The following is an 18,505-nucleotide window of genomic DNA, read 5'->3' as shown; positions in this document are numbered from 1 at the left end:
TTCTTAATTTACATGATCGCGGATGATGTTGATATTTGAGTCTGATGGTGTGCTTACTGGAAATGGAGTGAAAACCTGTTTGGAAAGCAAAGTCTTAGAGCACAGATGGGGATTATTAAAATAGTGAGACTGGGAATTTACTAAACCTTGGTGGATTTTTGTTGACCCAGCAGACATGGGATCTCTGCTTACTGAAGGTCAGAAACATGAGCCAACAGAAGGGTAGAGATAACCATTTTTTTTTTTTAACTCAACTGCCAGTGACAGTAATAGACGTCCATTCCATTTGATTGCTGTCAGCCCTCCCAGTTCAAATGGATTGGACGTCTATCGCCACCAATGACAGAAACTTGAGTGACAAATAAGCACACATCTGTCAACTTTCAATTCTCATGTTATTTTTATTGGGCTGGCCCCTCCCATTGCCACACCTCCCTCTGCCGACCCTTGAGGAGATCGCTGATTGACATTGTGCAACCGTGACAAACAAACGAATGCAGCCAGCAAACACACGCGCATGCACACACACACATCTGATTGGCAGGCATGACACCAGTCAGTGACACGCCAATGACTTCCTGTCACATTAGTTGATTGGCAGCTCGGGTGTCCATCCACCCATTTCGAGCCTGTTCTCACTAATTATAAAACAAAAGCAAGAGTCTGGTCAGAAGAGAGTGGCATTTTTGCATGATAAATCAGGAGGCAGCTAGAGAACATAATGAAGATCTACACGCTTTAGAAATGTGATAACTTTCCAAACTGGTTGTGGTTGGAAGACTGCATTTAGGCTATCAAAATTAAGTGTGCAAAATCCGCAGTGAAATTCCACTGCTGTATTTTGAATCTAATACACTACAGTAGTTGTTTTAAAGTGCAGCGCGAGTACAACCAGTGGAACCCGATAGATAGACAATTACTGCAATATTCAAAGGATTATGATTATTATTTTGGTTTTATCATCAAGAACAGTGGATTCATCAAGTTCAGTTGTTTTCAACTTAAACTACAAAAGATTCACATTTAATGTTTTCTTACTTTCTTTTCAAATATTTACAATCTTCTTTTCAAATATTTACAATCATCGTTTATAGAGCTGGGAATCTTTGGGCACCTAACGATTCGATTACGATTACGATTCAGAGGCTCCGATTCGATTATAAAACGATTATTGATGCACCCCCCTCCTTTTTTTTTTTTTTTTTTAAATAAAGTTTTGTACATTAGTTCCAAAATTGTTCAAAAATACTCTCAGGCGAAACCAAACTACTATTTCAGTATCAAGTTAACATATAGCAGTAAACAAATATACAAAAATAACATTAAATAAAAAAACTCCAGTCCCCATTCTGTATCAGCAGCTTTAAACTACATTCAATTAATTTAATGTTGTGAATCAACCGTTAAAGTTGTTAAAATTGCTCCCGTTATTCCATAATTTCCCTTTTGTCTACTTTTGACATGTGAAAGTTTTAAAACTATTTTAAAGATAGATTCAAGTCAATATGTTACCGATTTAGGAGTATTTTAGATAAAAAGTTAATTAGGTTTGCTTGGAAGGTTCGCTACAACAGCATTGCAGGGAAGTTTACTGCTTTAAAGGGGATGTTTCGGCAAAGGGGGTGTGAGACATCAATAGAACCGTTATGCGCCAAGATAACAAATATTGATAAAGTTAACAAAAAAATCAATCACATTAATGAGCAATTATCGAAAATAGATCGAAAATGACGAACACTACCGAAAGTGTTCCGGAAACAGCCGAATGGGGCGGCGACGTCACGACAAGTGATTGAAAGTCGAGGCGGAGCTAGGTGCCATTGTTTTTTAACGACGAGAGAGTAGCGTTGGGGTTTGTTTGACCAAAACATCACAACAATGGTTCAAAACTGCTGTGCTATGTGGTGTACAAATAGTTGTTTATCGGAATATAGTATCCATGAGTTCCTGAACGCGAAAAAAAAAGCTGGACTACACAGAAAATGGGTAAAGTTCGTCCGTGCAAAGAGGGCTAATTTTCTAGACACAGCCTCCGGCACGCTTTTCTGTGGTGCGCATTTTCCAACTGAAAGCTTCTCGAACTATGGACAAGAGAAATCGGGTTTTGCTAAAAGATTGCTGCTCAAAGGAGATGCGGTGCCGACCATAGATGCACAGCCACCTAAATGTCCCGAGATATCAAGAGAGAGACGATGACTGCTAAAGGAGGCTAAAGCTACGCAAAGAAGGGAGCAGCCAAGCTTGAAATGGCCAGAGTGAGTACTCTTTTATAATTAATAAAAAAAAATGTCACGCCTTTGGATACAGGACTCGACACATGTATAAATGATCGTTCGTAAAATATATAGAACAAATCCTCTGATCCCGTTCATATTTGTGTCTGTTGGCAGAGCGAAAAGCTATGATAGCGCAATAAGTTATAATTATTCTATGCATTCCTTTATTTTGCAGTCACGGTGTATCAGCTTCACAAAAAGAAATGCTAAACAAATCATTGGTGTTTCCCACACGATCTGCTGCCGATGTTTCATCAGTGTCATTGCTCCCCTCAATGACCGTTTCATTACGCTGCATTGGCGTTCGTTTGGGCTCAAATTGGTCACCTATAACACCGATTAAAGCTTTGCAACTCTCCTCGTCACCATTAGATGAACATTCGTTACGTCCTTCTACGTCGGATTCGTCGCTGAAACTAGAAACGAAATTGACTGCCATCATCGCCGCCATTCAGTATTAAAGCACTGAGCCTTTTTCTTGTTGAAGAAACAGCCCTCACTGCCAACTCTGAATTCTCTTTTATTGACAACGAGCGGTGTTTCTTCATGAGGGAACCTGGAATATGTGCAGGACGAACACAATGCATCAGCATAAACAGCTCAAAACACCCCTAATTCTCCCCACACTAGAAGGAATTATATTGATGCAGACAGGCGCTGCCCCCCTAGTGGCCGGTGGCACTCTCTTCACTTGACGTGACGTCACGCACACAATCTGCCAGATCTCGGGCGCCGGTCGTTTTAGCTTGACAATCGAGCCAAATTTCTCTCATTTTCTTGTGTGTAATTACACGAAGTGGCATGATATGAATACAAAAGGCATGCGTTTATGGATAAATGATGGAATATCAAAATTTTCCCAGGGCGCTACATCCCCTTTAAGATGGCGGCCGTTTACTAACGCCCGCATCTAGCTTTTTGCAGATGTGCTGCTACCGCTACAGAGTCTACAATCCATCTAGTCCTATATAAATGATATCTACCGTAACATTATGTAGCTTAGCTGTACTTGTAGCAGCTTTTCGGCAGCAGGCAGGTATGTTGTTGTGTTTTTTTATCTCGTGGCATGAGTTGAGCTAGAGCCGTGAGTTGAGCGTTGGCATTACCCGAGGGGCCGGTTAATGAGAAGCATAATGTTTAGCTACTCCCGCTCCGTTCCGTCCCGAAGCCCGCGCGGCGCGCTGAGTGTGTTGTACTTCCGCTTTACTTGCCATATTTCAATAATCGGAATTTGGATGTTTGTGAATCGTTCTCGAATCTTCCACGGCGGAATCGCGAATAATCTAAGAATCGGAAATTTTGCACACCTCTAATCGTTTACCTTTTAACTGAAACCTTAGTATATTACCTGTTTTTCCGAAATCTTAGCACACTGTTCATGTTCAAACTACGGCTTATACTGTATAAAAAGACATGTGCCAATTACCGGTTTCAAGGTACACCGTCGTCTTCTTACTGCCTTCGACGGGGGCGGACCTTTTCCTCCGTGCTGCTGCCGCTTGCTGCTGCTTGCTGCTATCTTCGTTAGTCTAGTCTGTCTGCTTTTTTTTTTATTTTTCCTCTGTGGATCAACTGTGCTGGTGTCATACGAAACGAAACGAAAATGGATCTGATTAGTTGGTCTCTCAGTGCAATTGACAAGATTTTTTTCAACAAGACACGGTACACCAGGAGAGCAGTCTTGCCCAGACTGGACCTTCGCCGCTGGATATGTGAGAGATTCATGGGATCACTGAAAGCCAGCGTGTCTTACTGTCCTATCTGTGGAAGATTTTGAGGATATTTGGCTGTTTGGCATCACCGTTGTGGGGTTCCTTCTGCTTGGCTTAGGAGTTGCCCTGCTCTACCAGAAAATTTCCAAGACGGCAGCTTTCAAGGAAATCAACAAATTTACCACGGATCAAACGGTGCGATTCAAGGCATTGGAAGACCGCGTCGAGGCTCAGATCGCGAACTGGCTCTGTGGACTCACGGTTCAGTCCGAGGAAGGATGGAGAAAAGTGGCTGCTACCTTGCGCCAGGTGACAGAACTGTCGGGGCAGGTGACTGATATGTCGAGGCAGACCATGACTATTGGCAATGACTTAAGGGACCTGAGGTCTCGCCTACGCCATGAGGAGCGCGAACTGGATTGAAGACCAACCGTATTTGGACATATTAAATTCTTATTCGGCTTAATTCGATTATAATTTTTCTTACCCTTTCCCGAACATCCTTACCCCACCCCTCCCTTCTCCTGGAGAGAGCCGCACAGATGGCCCTATCTCTTGCCCTTGATTTCTTCCCAAGGCCGGTCGAAGGCCCTAAGACTCTTATTTTGTCTACAGACACGTACAAACACCGATACACTTGTGCCTACACACACTCACACACAACCCCCCCCCCCCCCCCTCCAGTCCGCCACCGCCTATTTCTTGCTATCACTGATCCACCCCCCCTTCCTCCAGCCATGACTGGTAGTTCCCCTTTTTTTTCCGTACAAAAAATCCCTGCACGTGACCTGTGCGTCATGTCATACCCATGCTATGTTGTATGATATATGTGTGTCTACTTGTAACTTGCTCTGTAATTTCTGAAGAAGAGAGAGAAGTGGCAGCGGAACAAAGTCCGCAGCGGCCCGTTGCTCTCTCATCAAACGGAATTTCGTCGCATCTGTTGTCACCTTGTGAGAGCTGGTGTCAATAAATCTCTGAATCTATGAAAATGTCAAGGTTTCAAAAGCGCAAAAATGTATCGTCATACCGTCCCTAAGGTATTAGCTATTTTTTATGTCCCAATAATGCATGGAGAAATCTCTCGCTTGCAGCTACAAGGCTAAACCCTCTCCCACCAGTTGTTGCTCAGTGTCAGTAAGTCAGCTATGCTACACAATGGCTGGAGGAGGTGAAACTCCTGAACTTTTTCCCTCATCGAAAAAAAAACAAATTCGCTGGTATGGGAATACTTTGGCTACAGAAAAATTAGAGATGGGGGCGGCTTTGAGGAGGAGGGCCAACCGACATGTAAAACATGTTTTCGGAGGGTGGCTGCCGAGGAGGCAATATCTCCAATATGATTTCGCATTTATAATAAAATTAAAGGTTAGTAAACACTGTCATGAACTTTTCTACCATTTACAAGACAATGTAAACATGATACGAGTCACACGTGTGCTTTTTATGGAAAATAATTCAACTATTTTTGTTCTGATGGTAATAATGTTTAGCTGTGGCTGTGGGTTTAGGCTCACCTAAAGGACTGCATTAATTTAATTTCCTTTAGAATATATAATTTTTAAAATTCATTTTAACTTAACATTATACTTATGTTTCGATTTGCTAATGTTTTCAAAAATAAAAATCCTGTTTAATGGAAAAAAAAGTTTATTTTTTGTTTTTTTAAACCCAGATATCTCAAAGTTGCAGAGTTTAGACCTGTAATTGCAATACCTCGAAACCGCCATATTTTGGCTTAAAGTTATCATACCGTCAGAATATTGGTATCAGAATACATTTTTGGGAAAATTTTGACCAACTTCAGTAGAGTATTTTAATGTGACCATGATGGGAGAGCCAATTACTTCTAGACGTGGTACTTGCTCTAAGACGTTTGAGAACTACTGCACTACAGTACAATATTTTCCAGACTATAAATTCGAGCTGGGCATTATAAAATCAAGATCAAAGATGTTTAGCCCATTTAAACGTATAACATCTCTCTTTAGTCTTAAAATTTCCCCCCAAAATGTGATGTAATCATAATGTAATGTAATAGGCCATTGCGACTTAATGTTTTATTCCTCTACGTCGTGCATTTAGCTCCTGCGACCAATACTAAGGTGCGAGTCACAGCCTGAAAAATTCCATACACATGATAGAATTCCTTGGAAGCAACAGGATGAATATTTTTACCAGCCAGTCTCACTCACAAGTAAATAAACTAGACAACTAAGATGTACTGTGAGGAGTGTTCCTCAAGCCCACAATGGAGGGAGCCTGTCTTAATGGGCCCCCACTGTTAAGACAGGATAATAGCCTCATGGATGGAACATTTTAAGTCTACCAGAGGTGTCACATTTGGACCAGCTGGCGAGAGCAGAGCGTGAGGAAGGAGCGAAACAAGGCACTGCAAGCACAGCTGCAGAACATTAACGGGGTACGCACACCACATACGCAGAACAGTGATTCACAGTGACCATCAGCCAACTATGTGGCAACCATCTGACTCTGTGACCAATCGCGATGTGAATAATCATGATCTTTGCTATGCATATTCTTTCAAATGTATTTTTACCATTCTTAGTCTGAATTGTCATTCTTTTTCTCTCACACACACAAGTGACTGGCAGATCTGATTGGCAGATGGCAGCAGTCTAGTTGACAGAGCCAGCTGTCCACTTTCATTTTAATGAGTTAATGTGAATTTAAATGGAATTGCATTGAAGCCTTTCAGCAATTTGGGTTCTATTTGCCAGATATTCCGCAAAGTCCATCATGAAATAAAAAATGTTACTTTTTTTCTCATCTTGGAAAAATAAAAAGGTAATTGCAGGTAAAAGAAAAAGTGTGAACGCTGAACATGATTAAGATAATTACACCTACAGCTACCAGACACATTAGGAATAAGTCTGACTGTTCCATTCACTCCAGAGCATTATGGTACATATTTGTCAGTATGCCGACGTGGCAAATCTCAGCCTAGATGGAACTCTGAGGAGCACCAATTTGCCCTCTTTAGTCTCCGACCATTACATGCTATCAAATGCAGATAGGGAGCGGAGGCTTGAGGGGAAAAAGAAAGCTTGGGAACATTTTTTGAATGATACAAAGATTACAGTGCTCCAGGAGTAGAGAGCAAGAGGTGATGTACATTAAAAAAATGGCTGGAAATAAAAGAACAAAGGCTAATAACCTAGTTCACTAAAACGAATGATGAAATTTATAGTAATATGGTGGGTCATGTGCTGTAGAACAGTGGTCCCCAACCACCGGGCCACGGACCGGTACCGGTCCGTGGGGCATTTGCTACCGGGTCGCAGAGAAAAAAATTATTTATTGATGACTGCAATCTGGCCTGTGGCTCTTGACACATTAATATCCCTATCTACTCTAAAGACTAATCCAAGTAAATATTTGTATAGGTAGCCATCTAGTGGTTGGCCGCAATTACTAGGGTGTTTGCACACCAATAGTAGCCCAGCGCCAGTCAATGTAAACAGTAACTTTAGCTGCTGTTGGCTGTGTGCTGCAGGCGGCGACGTCTTTGGACAGCTTTTTTACGGTGAAAAGGCCACCTGCTGAGCCAGATGAGGAGCCTACAACCAAGTTCATTCTGCATATTATGTGGTTAAAGGCTAGCGAACAAGGAAGCAAAAGAAAATGCACTGAGAGCATCATACCTCATGGTGAACTGTATTGCTAAAGCTAAGAAACCCTTCACAAATGGAGAACTCATTATGCTTGCGACCACGGATATTTGCCAACAAGTTTTAGGCCAGACCGCTGTTAAAAAAAAAGGTTGATTCAGTGTATGTTGATTGACATTTTCCCTGCACTTAATATTCGTTCTTAGCCCCTCGTGTTATTTTATATTTTATTGTCATTTTCTGCCACACATTGCCGGTCTGTGAAAAAGAGGCCCACATTACACCGGATCGTGGTGCAAAAAAAATTGGGGATCACTGCTGTAGAAGACAACATGTTGTTCATAAGATTGAACGTAGCATTGATTAAATCATTGGCTGCCATTGACAGTAAGAGACGAACAACAATTGCTCTATAAACTATTTTTACATTGACCAAACAGTAACTTTGGCATTTAACCACTTACAACACTGAAATTAAGTTAACAAATATCTTCCTACAGTACTAAAGGCTTTAACGTTTTTATTTTTTTTATTTTTAACATATATAAATTAACTCATAGCCTGCCATTGATGGTGATAGATGTCCAATCCACTTGAACTAGGAGGACTGGCAGTGATTGTTTGCTATGAGCCAAAATGAATAGTAAGGGGTCTTGATATATCCCAAAATCAACAGGAAGTGACTTGGAAATGGCCAAAATCAACAGGAAGTGACCAGGAAATGCCCTGAAACCAACAGAAAGTGACCAAAACGAAAAGGAGGTGACTGATCGAACAACTGCTGTCAGCCCTCCCCGTCTAAATGAATTGGGCGTCTATTGATGTCAAAGTCACTGAAACATGATCATTCAATGCCAGCCATCCCTGTTAGAAATTATCACAGTTACTGACATTGAATGAATTAACCAGAAATAAGCCTCTGATGTTCTAGGAGCTTTTTTGGGTGTTTGAGACTCATTTTGTCTCTGCATTTTAATCCCTGCAGTTCCTTTATTATACTGTATTATGATTTTGTTGTTGTTGTATTATTACTGTGATTTTATTGTTTATTCATCTACATTGTACATAGCAACCAGCACAAACACAGTGTGCTGCTTTCATTTCAACTTCTATGGCAACCCGTTCGTCACCACTGTATACATTTTTTAAAGCCAAAACACTAAAAAAGTGAATAGCATTCTAAGCAAATGTGATTTCAAGAACATATTACAAGCATATGTTTTACTAGAGATAAGTATCAGTGTAACATTTTATGAAAACCCAATATTCATGATGAAAAACCCTGCACATCAGGTTAAAATTTAAACAAAGTCTACTCTGTTCGACATAACGCTAAGTCCATTCAAACCCTCTGTATGTTCTACTGTATCTCCCACCGAAAGATACGTATAGTGTTTGAGTTAATCACACCTAATAGCTCCGGCAGATAATTTTAAGCACCATTTGAAGAAAGTGGGGCACTGCTCTTAGAGTAGTCTTTGTGTGCATCTTATCACATGATAGCGCTTAACAGGGGTAAGTGCTTTGTGTGTTGATGTGCTCTATACTGGTACAAGTGGATGGGGTGATCACACACTCTGCTTGTTTATATGAACTGACGAAAAATATATTAACATATAGGAGTCCCTATAGAGATCAGACATAACAGACATAACAGATCTCTAACTCTTTGGCTGCCTTTGAGGGCGCAAAACATCCAATCCATTTTTAATGGGAGGGCTGGCAGCGATCATAGATCGGACGTCCCGCGCCATTAATGACAGCCAATGAGTTAAAAGTAGTGTTTTTTAACCAGAAAGCATTTCTATACTGCACATTCCAAAGCAGGAAATAAATTGCCCAGTTTTGCTTGGATTCATTCCCAAAATCAAGTGTGGTTGGTTTGAACGCCCTTGAAGCCATTAAACTGTTTTGTATCCAAACTAAATTTACTTCAGAAGCTTGCAGAAGGTAAAAAAAAATAAACATTGATAGGGTTATGTTTGTAATAGAATGACTTCAAGTGGTTTATTTCTGGATTTTGATACTTGATCGGTAATGGAAAATGGGCTTTCACTTGTAAAGCATTTTACTTCACAGTCTCAAAATCAACTAATGATAAAGGAGCAGAAAGAGCATTTGTTTATTTTTCTACAGTGGTATGAAAAAGTATCTGAACATTTTGGAATTTTCACATTTCGATATAAAATCACCATCAAATGTGGTCTGATCTTTGTCAAAACCACACAGATGAAAAAACTGTCTGCTTTAACTAAAACCACCCAAACATTTAAAGGTTTTCATATTTTAATGAGGATAGTATGCAAACAATGACAGAAGGGGGGAAATAAGCAAGTAAACCACCACATTTAATATTTTGTGCCCCCCAATGGCAGCAATAAATTCAACCAGACGCTTCCTGTAGCTGCAGACCAGTCTGGCACATCAATCAGGACTAATCTTTACCCATTCTTCTCTACAAAACTGCTGTAGTTAAGTCAGATTCCTGGGATGTCTGGCATGAATCGCTGTCTTTAGGTCATGCCACAGCATCTCAATGCGGTTCAAGTCTAGACTTTGACTTGGCCACTCCAGAACGTGTATTTTGTTCTTCTGAAACCATTCTGAAGTTGATTTACTTCTGAGTTTTAGATTTTTGTCTTGTTGCAGCATCCATCCACTTTTTAGCTTCAACTGTCTGACAGACAGCCTTAGGTTTTCCTGCAAAACATCCTGATAAACTTTTGAATTCATTCTTCCCTTAAAGATTGCAAGTTGTCCAGGCCCTGAGGTAGCAAAACAGCCCCAAATCATGATGCTCCCTCCACCATGCTTTACAGTGGGCATGATGTGTTGATGTTGGTGAGCTGTTCCATTTTTCCTCCACACATGATGTCATGTGTTACTCCCAAACAATTCCACTTTGGTTTCATCAGTCCAATAAATATTTTGCCAAAACCTCTGCGGAGTGTCCAAGTACCTTTTTGCGAATATTAAACGAGCAACAATTTTTTTTTTTTTTTTTTTTGACAGCAGTGGCTTGCTCCGTGGAGTCCTACTGTTCCATTGATTTCTTTAAGTCATTAGCAAACACTCTAGGGTTCTTTTTTACCTCTCTGAGTATTCTGCGCTGAACTCTTGGCTTCATCTTTGGCTGATGCCTACTCCTCGGAAGAGAAGCAACAGTGCCAAACTCTCTCCATTTGAAGACAACTTCTCTGACTGTCAATTTATGAAAATCCAGACTTTTGGAGATGGTTTTGTATCCTTTCCCAGCTTTATATAAATCAAAAATCTTTGATCGCAGGTCTTCAGACAGCTCTTTTGACCGAGCCATGATGCACATCAGACAATGCTTCTCATCAAGACAATTCTTACCAGGTGTGTGTTTTATAGTGGGAAGGGCAGCTTTAAACCACTCATCAGTGATTGTGCACACACCTGACTTAAATTGTTTGGTAAAAATCTGTTTCAATTGTTCTTTAAGTCTCTTTAGGCAGGGGGTTCACTTACATATCTTCCCCCTCCTGCCATTGTTTGCATGCTATCCTCATTAAAATATGAAAACCTATAAATGTTTGGGTGGTTTTAGTTAAAGCAGACACTGTTTTTTTCATCTGTGTGATTTTGACAAAGATGAGATCACATTTGATGGTGATTTTATGCAGAAATGTGAGAAATTCCAAGAAGTTCAGATACTTTTTCATACCACCGTATGTCTTAACAGTGACATTATTCAGTTCTTCAAAAGCAAAAAAAAAAAAAAGTTTACAAACTATCGATCCGTTTCCAAAAAGCAGGGGGAAAACTCACCTCAGCAGGCCAAAGCCAATTTTCTTTGACTTCTTTTCCGTCTCCTCAGACTCCTCTGCTTTTTTCTTCACTTTTTCCTTTGCTTTTCCTTTGTTTTTTTCTTTTTTTGTTTTCATTTTCTTTTTCTTCTCTGCTTTTGTTTTCTCCTCCCCCGGATCGCCTAACCCTTGGCGTGAAGAGCTACTTGCTGGCGTTTCCCGTCCAGAGCTCGGCTCCGATGCATCTTAAGCAGAAGATGGCAAATGCAAAGAAATTGAGACAGTGTGGGAAAAGGGAACTAAAAGGCACTGGTGCATTTCTAAAGATCTAAACAAATTTGCTGCACTTAAACCTTGTTCAGAATCAATTAAACCTCCTTGACTCAAACTAACTGTGAATGTTGACTAATGTTTAAAAAAAAAAAAAAATAGCACATTTGCCTTACAGTTCTTAGCATTTGGGCTCAAATCACCCCGCAACCCCTCCATCATATTGTCAAAGCATATATCTACTGTATATGCTCACACACAGGTGTCAAACTTAAGCCACATCAGTTTATGTGGCCAGCAAAAGTCAATCATGTGCATCGAATTTATGAGTCTTGCGGAAATTTAAATAAAATCTATGTAGTCCTCAATGCCAGATCATTTTATGTATGTATGTATTTTATTTTTATGAAAAATAAAAAAGAGCAATAAATAATATGGATTTTTTCCCCCATTTTTAAAATATAAAATAAGAAAAATAAATTATCGGATAATTTTGACTATTTTGCCCTTTTTCCTTTATATACAATGTATAGAATATAAAATAAAAATGAAAAACAACTAAATAAAAAGAAGTCAAAACAAAATGAAAAAATGTTTAGGGTTTTTTTTGGCCATTTTTTTAATGTTTTGTTTTTTTAATGTTTTTTTTTCAATTTAAAAATATTTTCAGGTCAACTATGTCTATTAAATAGTTACTCATTTGAGAATCTGTTATTTGTCGCCGTGGGAGCCCAAGTTGGCATACAATGGCCCTCCGAAGGAAACTATGACTACGATGTGGCCCGGGGCAAAGAGGACTAATGTACTAACATAGCTAAAGCAAACATTTTTACTAAACTTGTGAAAGGTATCATTGTGAGAGCACGTTCAAGGACTGTTCTTTGTCAATTAACAGTGGCTTCCAAAAGTTTTGAACAATTAGAACCATGGTGACAGACACGGCCAGTGCGTGTGCGCGGTGTTGACATGCCCTATTAGGCCCATCCTGTGTAGAGTGTAGTGATCTGAAACAGGCCATCTCATTACTCTGGTGGTGACTGATAAGAGTTTGCTGCTAATAACACTACTGGGAATTGAGCCACACCTCACAGTAAAACAAACCAAGCAGATAGCATTTACCTCCTGAATAAATATTTAAAGCTAAGTCCCAACTAAATATTGGATCATATGCTGAAGGGCAATCTGCTGCATTGCTTCATACTGTTTGTGTTGACAGCATTATGGTGTTTTTCTAGGTTGGGGAAAAAAATAAGAGGGCATACGCGTGGCATTTACACAATCCATTTGTACTGCGAGGGCTGGCAGGCGAATGTTTTCTTGTTGCTGACGGCGATAGATGTCTAATCTACTTTGATTGCGGGTGGGGTTGGCAGTGAATGATTATGTTTTCGTGCCATTGACGGCGATAGATGGCCAATCCATTTTGACTGGGATCGCTACCAACCTTCCCAAACAAAATGGACTGGATGTCTATGGCAGTGAGTTTGGGCTAGACAATTTGACAAAAAAAGGACCCCCCCCCCTTTTTTTTTTTTCAAATTGTCCTATCTTGATTTTTTAATGATTGTTTTTAAAACTCAGTTCTTACCTTCACCAGAAGGTGAAACCTACGTTTGGTTTGTATATAATTCAAGAACGAAAAAGGGATTTTTTTCACATCAAAATTCCACTCACCGTCAACATCTACAGGTGGCCCATCGTAGGACTTATCGATAGCTGCCCTAAAACTCTCGTTGCAACCTCTTCCTCTGGTCATGTTTGGACGAGGGCGGTGAAAAGGGAGTAGTTCATTCTTTCTGTTGACCTCAGACATAGCTGTTTGCAGACTTTCCAGAGAACAGGATTTTTTCAAACCGAGAGTGGGGCCAAGTCCGGCAGGAGTTGGTGTAGCTAGAGAGAGTAGTAGAACATAAAGATTCAGTTTAGACAGGTTGGATATGTGTTTTTTTTCTGCTCAAATAATGTGATATTAAAAAAAATATATATCAGATGGTATAACTCAAGTCTTGTGAGGATTAAGATAGGGGCCATAATACAAGAGAAGTTGGTCAGGAGTCAGAAAGACAATAGCATAGGTGGCCTTTTTTAAAGCAACGGCGCCAGGAAGCAAACCTGCGATCTAGTTTACAGTGGCATTGTTTAGTTTGTGATGGATGTGTTTGCTGGAGTCTAACGGGTTCTCTATCAATCATGACTGCATTGAAAGATATTACTGAGGGAGGAAGGGGAGCAGCAAAAGGAAAGATGAACACAACAGAGCTGTAGTCGATTGCAAGGAAAATACCCAAAGCTAAAGACACCGTAGGTGTAAGTTGGACCATCTGGTGGATGCAAAGGTGATGTGAAGCGTGTAACTGACTGGATTGCAAACTTTTAACACGTTCAGATGTTAAAACAACAACAGTTGCAATCGAGGGTGTTATTTTTTAAGAGTGTGGACTGTGGATATTCACAAGGCTTTTCTATAATTAACTTCTTCATATTGTGCTTACTATAACAAGCACAAGCTTTTCTTGGGCTCAACACATTACATGGAATAAAATGGATGGGAGGAATATAATACCGGGGAGGTAGCAAATCAGGTTTATTCTTTGCAAAACGGTGACGCGGAGGAAGGGGGAAAATGGGAAGTGGTGAGCAAGACTCGGCCTGCTGCCAGCTCCAAATACATTTGTACAGGTTAACATTATGCACACACACACGCACCTGATGGTTGGAGATTGTCAATAGGATGCCACTTTGATTCATGATAGCTAAACCAGAATCACTTAAGATAATGATTCCCTATACACATGACTGGTCTTGCGGTGTTTGTATGTGTGTGTATTTTGTCATGAGATGAGAAGGCTGATGACTACGTGACTGCAGCATCAATTCTGGCCCACCCACATACACACACACCCACGTACACATGCATGCATAATGTACATTGGCTGCTGGCAGGGGAGATGGACAAGGGCTGTGACTGGTGTTGCTCCCATCCATAAACATACCACACATTATGTCCAGATGCCAACTATAATTATAATTTAATGAAGACAATGGCTAGAAAATGAATTTGTAACATAATATAACCATTAGCGAGTGCCTTGTGGAAAATACTCCATTAAATACATGCTAAACCAACTATTAAGTTGGAATCTAGATATTATATCAACAATAATGATATGAAGCCATTGTGTTTCCATGCACATAACATCCAAACTGGAATTCTAGCTGAAATTTATAAACAAAGTCTAATTCATCTAGACTAACTTACAAATGATGGTAGATTGAACGATAGAAAAATTGTGTTTGTGACTTTCATTAATTTGGGAGGATTGGTGATCAGTTGACCACAAAAAAAAAAAAAAAAAAAAAAAAAAAAAAAAAGAAATCAACAGATCTTATTTGCCGATCGCATCGAGTCTGTTAGCCATATTAGCCTGCTAACATTTGGTGTCAGACATTTGTGGTCATAAACATGAGCATATAAGTGTTTGGTATTTTCATACCACAAGATAATATTTACGATTTAAATGTCTGCCGCTCTTTGCTAAATTAATATGGAGTGAATTTAGCAATGAAGTTCGATTGCACTGATCAGTTACAAGAACATAGTTCTAGTTATAAGATCTAAATAATTCATAGTGAACATGGCAGTTTTTGTTGCAACATGCTGCACAAAAACAAGGAAGTGGGCAGTGTGATGCTGTTTTGACGCTGAGTTACCCCCCGCCACACGCACACACCTGCGCGACAGTGACATATTACTTATGCTTCAGTGGGAGTGAAATATTATTTATGCTCCAACTGTAGATGCGAAGACAAGAAAATGGAGAGAAAATAAGCCACTGTGCGAATGTTTTCCATGTTATTGATGTTGCACGCAATAACATTAACAGTAGAATTTATTCAGAGAGCCAAGAGACCCCCAAAAGACCCTGCCCGGATTCCGGACTAGAAAGTTCTTGGAGCTATGCAGTTTGTTGATTGTGGAAACACGACATTTTCGCAGTTCTACAAACTAAACAGTCCTATGAACTGCTAAGTGTTCCTGCAGTGCAAAAGGAGCTTTTATCACTGCGTGGTATTTGTTTTGCAGCCGCGAGATTGCCTTACAACTTTTTTTTTTTTTTTTTGTCGTGCGTGAATTTATTTCAGAAAATACTTGTTTGGTGAATGATTAGATTTGGCTCACATTCAAACTGTTCCAGCATTAAAAGCTATGAAGATGCATATATAATTTAGTAGTTCTCATTTCCAGAAAATTCTTTATTAATTTCTTTGAACCTTGTGAAAATACTGCTGTCTTTGAATTTGTGGTCAAGGGAGTTAGAATTTATTACTTTTTAAAGAAAAAATTTCAATTTTTTTTTTTGAGAATTACTGCATGTGCAGTTAAAAAAGTCCTGTTTTACAAGTAATGTCAATATTATAAAATAAAAAAGAATTTTAATGGTGCAAGCTAGGGATGTCCCGATAGTTTTGCACCAGAGTCCGAGTCACCTGATTTTGAGAATCTGCCGATACAGAATCCCGATCTGATTTTTCCAAACATGTTACTGTCCCACTGTGCTGCCTTTATACTGTGACATATTTTTAAACAAGAATAATGTAAAAAAAATGCTTGTCTTTATTAAATGCTTCACTGAGTGAGTCCACTCAAACTTTGACGCTCACGTTGCAGAGAACAGCCTCTCAGTTAGGGCGTTTTCACACTAGCACTGTTTGGTTCTTTTTAAACGGACCAGAGTTCTTTTTCTCAGATAGTCCACTTTGTTTTGTAAATGTGAACATGCATGCAAACTCTAGTTCAAAGACCAAAAAAAATGGTCCGCTCAAAAATAGTGGGTTTCGGTCCGCTTTATACGCACCCTGCTTCGCTTGTGAATGCAAGCGGACCAGGTTGCGCTTATGCTATCAATACCTGTCAATCATCGTTAACTTTAAGCACCAAATGCAAGCTGAACAGTTTAGCGATCCTAGGATCGGGACATACCTAGTGCATGCTGTTGTTTATGAAAAAAGGGAATTGGCAAAAATTAAGACCGGAAGGTAAAGCTTTTCAAAAATCGGTGCTTGGCCAAAAAATTGTGATCGGTATACCCCGATAAGCAAAACTATAAATTAAGGACCCATGAAAATTATTTATTTATTTACCTGTCCTGTTCAGCTGCTTAGACACAGAGAATAGGAATCTGAGTGTCCTTATGGTCGGAACAGTTTTAATGTATCACATAGGGGTTTGATATACTCCCATTGTGGTTATTCATTATGTTTTATTTATTAGGAGAAAGCAGCAAACAGAATGCATGAAGATTTAAATTCTTGGCGAAAACCTGAACATGAGGAAATCAGGGCTACCCCCAAACACACTCAAAAAAACACTTTAAAAAGATAAACAAAAAGGGATTATGTAAGGAATGTACATGTACTACTACCAGTCCAAATGTATTAGTAGCAAGAATAAAATTATCAAAAAGCCAGGTTTACCCTTATTTTTTTTTTCTACTGGGGATCAACAATTCTCTACGTCTAATACCTTCAGTTTAAGATATCCATTACAGAAAACCCCAAAGCGGTCTGTTATGCTGTCACTCAAGCACACTTTCTCTCCAACACAAAGTATTTGTTCATTGCAGGATTTGTGTCATCAATGTAATTACTGTGGTCTAAATGTAAGATGATAGTATTAAGCTGCTTTTGGAAAGTGTGCAAGAAAGAGAGAGCGCGCGAGAGAGATACATAACATAAGTGATTAGTTGGAAAGGCTGCAAATATGGAACTGGCAGCGGAAAACAGACACTAAGAGGATGCCCCAGAAAGAGAAACAAAGACCATGAGAAATTAAAGAGCCCAGAGAAGCATGGCGACAAGAGAGGAAGTATAAAAGTAAATCAAGTATTGAAAATAAAATACAAGCAGATAGCCTGCCAAGCTATCCCAGAGCTATTTTGTTGGCATCAAGGAAAAAGGCTACTTTCAAAGTCAAAATTACACTATGGAGCAGCAGCTTAACATCGGGGCTGCAGCAACACAGCCAGCAGACCAGAACAACAAGCTTCATTTCAAGAATGTCAAACCACACTGAGGAGTTTCTTATACAGAGATATGACTCGGTTAGCATTAAAGCTTGGTTAGCACTGAAACTCCAAAACTAAAATTCAATACATTCCAATCCAAAAGACAACTGGAACATATAAAAGGTATCTCACAATGACCGAGTTAACAACTGGTCAACATGAAAAACGCTGACATACTGCACTAACCTGCTAAGTAGAACTCTGTCTGTCTGTACTGTTGGGAAGGATTTTCAAACATTCCACCTACTTTGTTCGTTTAAGATCTAAATGGACCCCGCCCAGCTGTTTCTGTATCTGGATGGCAGCCGGTGAGTCAACAACAACTAGTCGGTCCTGATTTGTCCTTTCTGCCCATTTCTGCCAAATCAAGGAAACCAGAAGTAATCCGCAACACAAGCTCCTTGATATTAACATCAGATTAATCAAATTCAAAGAATCAATCAATGTATTCCATAAAACTAAAGAATTTTGTATCATTTATTCCTGCAAAAACACACCCAAAAAATTGTAATTCAAACTGGGAATACGGTTCAGCCGTTCTTCAAAATATGTTTAACCCTGTATAGGGCAAGTGACTATTATAAAAACAAACAAACAAACAAAAAACAACCTCATAAAGACCTGGTATCCACATACATGGCCAATTTGGGGCACAATATTACCATTTGGCATACAAGTGTGGCCTGTATGACTGAAAATGTGATGTTCACACATATGGAGTACATGCCTAAATTAAAATAATGAAAATATTCATATTATATTAATTATTATTATTAATCA

At 39.5% G+C, this 18,505-nt stretch overlaps 1 protein-coding gene across 6 annotated transcripts in view; it reads right to left on the bottom strand.

Annotated features, from left to right (window-relative positions):
- The window catches only part of LOC130926807 (partitioning defective 3 homolog B-like), a 221,383-nt gene that overhangs the window by 107,292 nt on the left and 95,586 nt on the right, over window positions 1–18,505 (bottom strand). For all 6 annotated transcript variants that reach the window (XM_057852050.1, XM_057852051.1, XM_057852052.1 and 3 more), the window contains exons 19-20: window positions 13,335–13,550; window positions 11,413–11,635 (exon numbers count right to left, since the gene is read on the bottom strand). In XM_057852050.1, the coding sequence (XP_057708033.1) occupies window positions 11,413–11,635; window positions 13,335–13,550 (439 nt within the window). The remainder of the gene's footprint in view (window positions 1–11,412; window positions 11,636–13,334; window positions 13,551–18,505) is intronic.

This window comes from Corythoichthys intestinalis, chromosome 12 (genome assembly GCF_030265065.1).
Source record: "Corythoichthys intestinalis isolate RoL2023-P3 chromosome 12, ASM3026506v1, whole genome shotgun sequence".
NCBI classification, from domain to species: Eukaryota; Metazoa; Chordata; class Actinopteri; order Syngnathiformes; family Syngnathidae; genus Corythoichthys; species Corythoichthys intestinalis.
The sequence above is the reverse complement of the archived record's forward strand: the minus strand, read 5'-3'. Positions and strand labels throughout refer to the sequence as shown.